Source organism: Plasmodium gallinaceum (assembly GCF_900005855.1).
Source record: "Plasmodium gallinaceum strain 8A genome assembly, contig: PGAL8A_v1_141, whole genome shotgun sequence".
Taxonomy (NCBI): domain Eukaryota; phylum Apicomplexa; class Aconoidasida; order Haemosporida; family Plasmodiidae; genus Plasmodium; species Plasmodium gallinaceum.
Genome location: NW_021628302.1, coordinates 296285 through 303863, shown reverse-complemented (window position 1 = coordinate 303863; position 7579 = coordinate 296285). Strand labels below are relative to the sequence as shown.

The 7579-nt window shown below is 15.4% G+C and overlaps 2 protein-coding genes across 2 annotated transcripts; both read left to right on the top strand.

Annotated features, from left to right (window-relative positions):
- Positions 1 to 105: 105 nt before the first annotated feature.
- On the top strand, positions 106 to 4671 carry PGAL8A_00480300 (conserved Plasmodium protein, unknown function; the record flags this gene model as incomplete). Its single annotated transcript, XM_028673590.1, has 1 exon — positions 106 to 4671. One exon carries the CDS (start codon positions 106 to 108, stop codon positions 4669 to 4671), a length of 4566 nt encoding a protein of 1521 aa, XP_028530027.1.
- A 784-nt stretch (positions 4672 to 5455) lies between these two features.
- On the top strand, positions 5456 to 6991 carry PGAL8A_00480200 (conserved Plasmodium protein, unknown function; the record flags this gene model as incomplete). The annotated part of the gene is made up of 4 exons (XM_028673589.1): positions 5456 to 5682; positions 5781 to 6013; positions 6276 to 6773; positions 6897 to 6991. The coding sequence occupies 4 exons, from the start codon at positions 5456 to 5458 to the stop codon at positions 6989 to 6991; spliced, it is 1053 nt and encodes a 350-aa protein (XP_028530026.1).
- Positions 6992 to 7579: the final 588 nt, after the last annotated feature.

Genomic DNA, 7579 nt, shown 5'->3' with positions numbered 1-7579 from the left:
TGTGTATTTTATTATTCTTTTTATTTTATTATCTTTTTTTTTTTTTTTACTTGTTTTTTTAAATATTTTTTCCATTAACTTTTAAAATTTTAAATATATATAACAATGAATAATTCAAATATATTGAATAAAAGTAAAGAATTAATTGAAATTTTTCTAAAGTCACTTAAAAATGATGCTTTTAGTGTGAAATATTTAAATGAGTGTAAAAATGTAGATATTTCAGAATATTACAGTGTTTTTTATATATTGTATTCAGATATAATAAATAATGATAAAAATTTAGTTATATATAAGGATCATTTATTTTTTTTGTCTTTTTGTTACATGAATAAATTACTTGAAAAGAGTTACAAATTATATTCAAATGAAGAAAAAATAAATATAAGGAATAATTTTATAAACATTTTATTTTCATTACCTTTAGATTATAGTCATATAATAGATAATAATATTTTGTGTTTAAAAGAAAAATCAACTGAAATTATAAAAAGAAGATTTATGGAAAATTTTCTCAATGAAAATAATTTTATAATGGAAAGTTATTTTAATTTAACAGATAAACATCTAATAAGTCATTATATGAATTCAACAAAAAATAAATACTCGCAGATATTAAGTATATTATGTATGCATAATGATTATGTTTATTTTAGATATTTATTAAATTTTATTATATTCTTTATATGTGAAAATTTGAAAAGAAAATTATTAATATGTGATTATAAAGAAAAAGGAAATAATTGCATTTTTAATGATAATTGTAAATTTCAAAAAGAAAATGACTATTTGAATTGTGTTCTTCAAATAAGTATCAATTTTATAAAGGAAATTTTTTATAATATTAGTAATGAAAGTTATTCCAATGTGCTTAGTAAAAAACAATTAAATTTTTTTCGTGGAATTATAATAAATGACGTAAATGAATTATTTCAATTTTTTTCAATTATATTTTATTATTGCTTTTGTTTTAATAAAAAAAACGAATTTGAATTATTAATAGAATGCATAAAAGAATTGTCTTTTTTTTTACCAGCATATATATTTTTTAATGAATCTAATTCACCAATTAAATTTTTATTAAATTTGTTAGTTGTTTATCTTACAAAAAATTCTAACAATGACACTTATGATAATATTAGTAGAAATGATAATAATTACAATGGTGTTAATAATAACGTATTAACATTAGATGATTTTTATAAATTATATGAAAATTATTTTTTCTTAAATGAATTAAAATATACACCATTTAATTTTTTACAAAATATTGATATAGTAGAAAATTTACTAATAATTTTTTTAAATATAATAGAATATATATCAAAAATAAATAACAAAACTTTTTTTCAACTAAAAGAAAATGAATTAATGCAATTTTTGTATAATTATTTCAATATAAATTTAAATTTTTATGATATTAATAATTATATCTTTCAAAAAACATATATAAAAATGATTTTAAATTTATCTTTTATACCTATATCTAATTATTTACACAAAAGAGAAAATAAATTAAAATGTTTACACATATATATTCTAAATATATTTAAAAATATATATCACCCAAATGTAAAAATTTTAATAAATATATTAACAATATGTAAAAATATATTTGATTATAACAAAGATTTGATTTATATTAAAAATAAGGAAAGTGAATTTAAAAGCAATATATATAATATATATAAAACGGATAAAGAAAGTTTATTAAACATAAATAATGAGAAAACATTTAATAATCAATTTATTATAACTTATGATGATTTAAAGAAATTAATTATTCTAATGTTTATAAGATTTATTAAAATACCCATATATAGAGAAAAAAATTCTTCAAATAAAAAGTTGATGATAGAATTTTTTAATAATTATGTAAATCAATATAATATAGAATGGTTTGATGCCTATTATAAAGATATGGAATTTTATCAAAACAACGATAATAATAATGATAATAATAATAATAATGATAATAATAAAAATAATTTAAAACAAAAAATCATCAGTTTAATGAAAGTATTAGTAACTTTAAACCATGAAGTATTTCATATCATAATAGAAGTTTTTTGTGAGTTTTTTAAATTTTATAAAAATATAAATATTTCTAATTTATATAATGAAACAATGAAAGTACAGGATTATTTTATTTATGTTTTATTAAGAACATATTATCAGTTATTAAAAAATTTTGTTGATATATTAAAAGAATCAAAAAGATTAATTACTGAAGATAATAAAGAAATAATTACAAATATTATATCTTATCAGCTAAGTAATATAGATAATGAAAAAAATACAAGAGATGCATATATACAAAATAAAATTAATTTAAGGGATTCTATTGAAAATAAAATTGTAGAATTAAATATAGAAGAAGAAAACAACAATGCATTTAACAATTTTTCTTCCTTTAATAAAAATGAAATGATTGTTGAAAACAAAGAAGAATTAAAAAAAAAAAAAGAATATATTGACTTGGAATTATTTCTAATTAAATGTTTAGAAAAATATAAATGTTCTCCCTATTATGAAATATGTAATAAATGCATAGATAATTTATTGAATTGTTATAAAATAATTTTACAAAAGGATTTCACTGATTTTGCAAAAATATCAGATAATTTTGTTCTCTTTGAATCAAAAAGGTTACATTTTATTTCAGAAACTGCTTATATTTTAAATTATAATAAGGATTTTGCATTTTTTATGATGGATAATTTGATGAAAAATATCATGCAAAATAATTCAGAAAATTCCTTTGAATTAAAAAAAAAATATATAGCTATATTTACATCTATAATTATAAATTTAGAGAATTTTCTTACAAATGAAATGATAGAAAAAATTTTGAACACATTTTTAGAATATAATAAGTCAACAGTTACTTTTAAATATAATAAAGAATTTTGTATTTTTCTCTTAACATTAATATCAATATTAAAGGTTGATTGTGTGAATGAAAAAGTCATTTACGTTAAGTTAGCATTACAAGACACTTACGATTTTTTAACTGATTTCAATAAAAATATAACAAATTTTGATAAATTTTATGATACTTTTTTTGCAAATATTGATTATATGGATAAAAAAATAGAAACATCTCATTCATTATTTGATATATTTAAAATAGTTAATAGTTACTTTTCCTTATTTTCATATTATAAAATTCTTCATAAAATAAAAAATAGTGCAAAGAAAAATGTAAATAATTTCTATGATCAAAATAAGGAAAACAATATTAATATTAAAGAAAGAGATATGTATCAATTAATGAATAGTAATATTTCTTTAATAAATGAGAATGAACTTTTACAAGTTTCAATAGACCTTTTTACAAATATATTATGTATTAATTCTCTTTTTATTTATATGATAAATAATAATATTTCTTTTCAAAAGTATCCAAATTGTTATTTGGATGTAAGTTATTTTCATTTAGATGAGAATGAAAAAGAAATTTTTAGCTTATATAATTTAAATAATAAAAGTAGCAATTCTAATAATGATTTTAATAATATTAATAGAAATAAAAAATCTGGTTTCACTTTTAAACTATTACATGAAAACATTTGTAATATAATTAAGAAATTCATTAAAGAAGGTTATTTATTTTTATATAATGATTGTATTCATATATTTAATAATATTTTATCTAATAGTTTTAGATTTATGTCTTTTTATTATATTAACATTAATGTTTTATCTGTTTATTTATGTTTGAGCGATCAGGTGAAATATTTAATAAATCACAAAATAATAAATGAATTAATAATTCAATGGTATTTTGAAATATTTTCTCAATTCATGGAAAAAAATTTTCTTTATATTAGAGAAGAATATGAACATATAAAAAAAGTAAATTCAGAACTAAATATTAAAATAAATATTAACGAAGATGATTACATAATGTATTATGATTATTTATATAATAACAAAAATTATATAATGAATTTTTTAAAAATATGTAAAAATTTATTTGTAATTCCAAATGATTTTAAGAATAATAATGATAAAGTATTTTATCAAAATATATATGATAATAATATAAACAGTAATAATCAAAATATATTATTGAATTCCTTTTTACCTACTATTGAATATTTATTAAATTATTACGATTGTGATATAATAAAAAAATGTTTAAATTCTCTTGTAGAAATATCAGAATCAATTATTAAATTAACTTTTAATTCATCTTATTTTCATTTTTATATTCATATTATTAAGAGTGTTTTTAAAACATTCATATTATTTAATCCACATAATTTAATATTACGTCAATATAAAGAAAATAAAGAGAATATTAACAACATATTTAATGAAAACACTGAAGAAAAAGTAGAGGTTTTTATTGGAGAAATGAATTTATTTATGAAAAATGATCCACTAGAATTAAATTCTTTTTTAAATATCTTTTCGTCTTCAATTACAAGAATAAGTAAAAATTATTTTCTTTTACAAAAAAATATTTTTAATATTAATGAAAATACATCATTTAAAGAACTTTTAGATATTGATAGTGTAAAATTTTTTATAATGTTATTTCAAAATGTAGAGAATTCACACTTATTTGATATTCAAGCTATCATAACTGATTTATTAAAACAAGATGATTCTGAATATTTCAAAAATGTTTTAATTCAGTATAAATTACATAAAGAACAATGATAACAACAATTTATAAATTTTGACACATTTAAAAATTATCTATTTATTTCCATAAAGAAAAATATATATATATATATATATATATATATATATATATATATATATATATATATATATATATATATATATTTTTTGTTTTAAGAATATATAAGATTCAATATTTTTTTTTTTTTTTAATTTATATTTATTCATTATTAATATTTTTTTTAATAGGTTGAATATATACATTTACAATAAATTAATATGCATAATAATAAAAATATATGTTTTTAATAATATATATATATATATATATATATTTATATGTGTATATTTTTTTTTTTTTTAATAAATTTTATTGTGTTTATTTTCGGTAAATAATTATAAATATTTAGAATTAATTTTAATGAATTTTTTAAAAAAAATTATATTTTATAAATATTTGTATATATAAGAATTAATTCATTATTTATTTTATTATTATTTTTTTTTTTTTTTTATAATTTTTCTAGAAACTTTATTAAGATTACAATAATATTATTTAATGTGTTTTTGTTGTAATTTGAGAAAATTGCTTTTTTTTTTTTTTTTTTTTTTTTTTTTTTTTTTAAAAAATAAAGTTAGTAAAAAGGAAAAAGGGAACAAATGAAATATTAATTATCTTTTTCTTTTTTTTTAAATATATATAAATATATTATATATAAATAATAAAGTATAAAACATGTATGTTTTAATATTTTATGTTTAAATAAAACTAAAATGTAAAATTTTCCTATTTTATTTTTGTATCATTTAAAAAAATATAATGTTACATTATTTCAAATATGTAAATATAAAAATATTATTATTATTATTATTATTTATACTTTTTGATAATTATGTTGAAAATTATATTTTTTATAAAGGAGGTTTTATAATAAAACCACACTTCAAGAGAGTATTTTGTTTAAAAAAACATAAATATAAGAAATTATTATTTAAATTAAAATCACATGAAGAAATAGATGACTATAAATATTTTACAGAAGATGAGTAAACACACAAAAAAAAAAAAAAAAAAAAAAAAAAAAAATATATATATATATATATATATATATGTATATATATACAAAGATTTTTTTTTTTTTTAGATATATACCTGCATTACCTCCAGTTGAAACATGGGAAGATTTACTAATAAAAGAAGAAATAAGAAATAAAACAGAAGATGAAAGAAGGAATGTTGATGATTATAAATTATCTCATGAGAGTAGAGAAAAGGTTTTAGATATAATGAGACAGACACGTTTAATAAATCATTGTAACTATGAAATTCAAAAAAATAAACAAAAAAATATTTTATATTTTGTAACTCCTAAAATAGGTTAAATATATATAAATTATTATGTATATATTATTATGTCTATATTATTTTGTATATATTATTATGTATATATTATTATGTATATATTATTTTGTATATATTATTTTATATATATTATTTTGTATATATTATTTTGTATATATTATTTTGTATATATTATTATGTATATATTATTATGTATATATTATTATGTCTATATTATTTTGTATATATTATTTTATATATATTATTTTATATATATTATTTTGTATATAATAATTAGGTCCATATTGCAAACTCATGGAAAATGATAAGAACAAGATGGATAGTTTAGTGAGTAAAGTTAAAGAGAAATTTGGTAAAAAAGTAGAAATAGTAAATTTAAAATTAGATGTAAAAATGCCATTATTTGAAATATTTTTACAAGCGAATATTCATACACAAATAAAAATTTTTTATGCAAGAGGTAGAACTTTACAATATAGATTACCTTCTGTTTTTTGGACAAAATGTAAAATTTTAAAAGAGAATAAAATATTACAAGAAAAATATGGAGGAGAATGTGCTCCTGGGTTATTTCCAAAATATGATGAATATAATATTATGCAAATAATAACAGAATGTGTTTATAATGACAAATATAATTATTATGTTTATGATGTAAACTTAGAATGGGAAAATTTATGCGCCTTAACACCTGAAAATAAAGAATTGAGAAAAATTGTTCACCAAAATGTTCACGTTCCAACTAGACTAGCTGTAATAAAAGCTTTTGAACAAGGTTTAAATGAAAATAAAAAAAAAAAAAAAAAAAATGAGAAAAAAATAAAAATTAAATGAAATAAAATCATAATAGGAATGGTGTTTCAATTAGAATTAAAAATTTTTTTTTTTTTTTTTTTAGGTATAGAAGACTTTCGAGATGTTATAAGAGAAGAATATCTTATTATGCTTAGAGAACAAAGAAAATTAAAAGAAAATAAAGATTATAAATTTTAGAAATATAGTTATTCATATACTTCATTAAAATATATTATTTTTTTCTAAAAATTTTTCTTAATGAAAATTAAAAAAAAAAAAAAAATTTAATATTTTTTTTTTTTTTCTTTTTCTAATATTATTCAAGATAACAAATAAAGATATATATATTATTATTTAGATGTTTTCTTTTTTATTTTTAGTTGATAATATTTATTAATCTATTATAAATAAGACACTGTAAGAAAAAATAATATTATCACCGTTTTGACCTGTTACTAATATGTTCTTATGTAAATAATGAAATAATTTTTTTTAATTATACTTTCATAAACAAATATAAAAGTATATTAAAAATAATAATAATGTTACATTTTATCCTTAATTTTTTTACTTAAAAAAAATTATTTCATTATTTAAAATATAATTATATACAAAATATATAAATTTTAATTTTGTATAAAATAATAATAAAAATTGTAGTTTTCGTTTTTGATTATGATTTATATATATTTATTATTAATAAAAGTACTTTGATAAAACAAAAATAAACAATTAAAAATCTATTATTCTTTATATAAGCATATATATATATATAAATATATATAT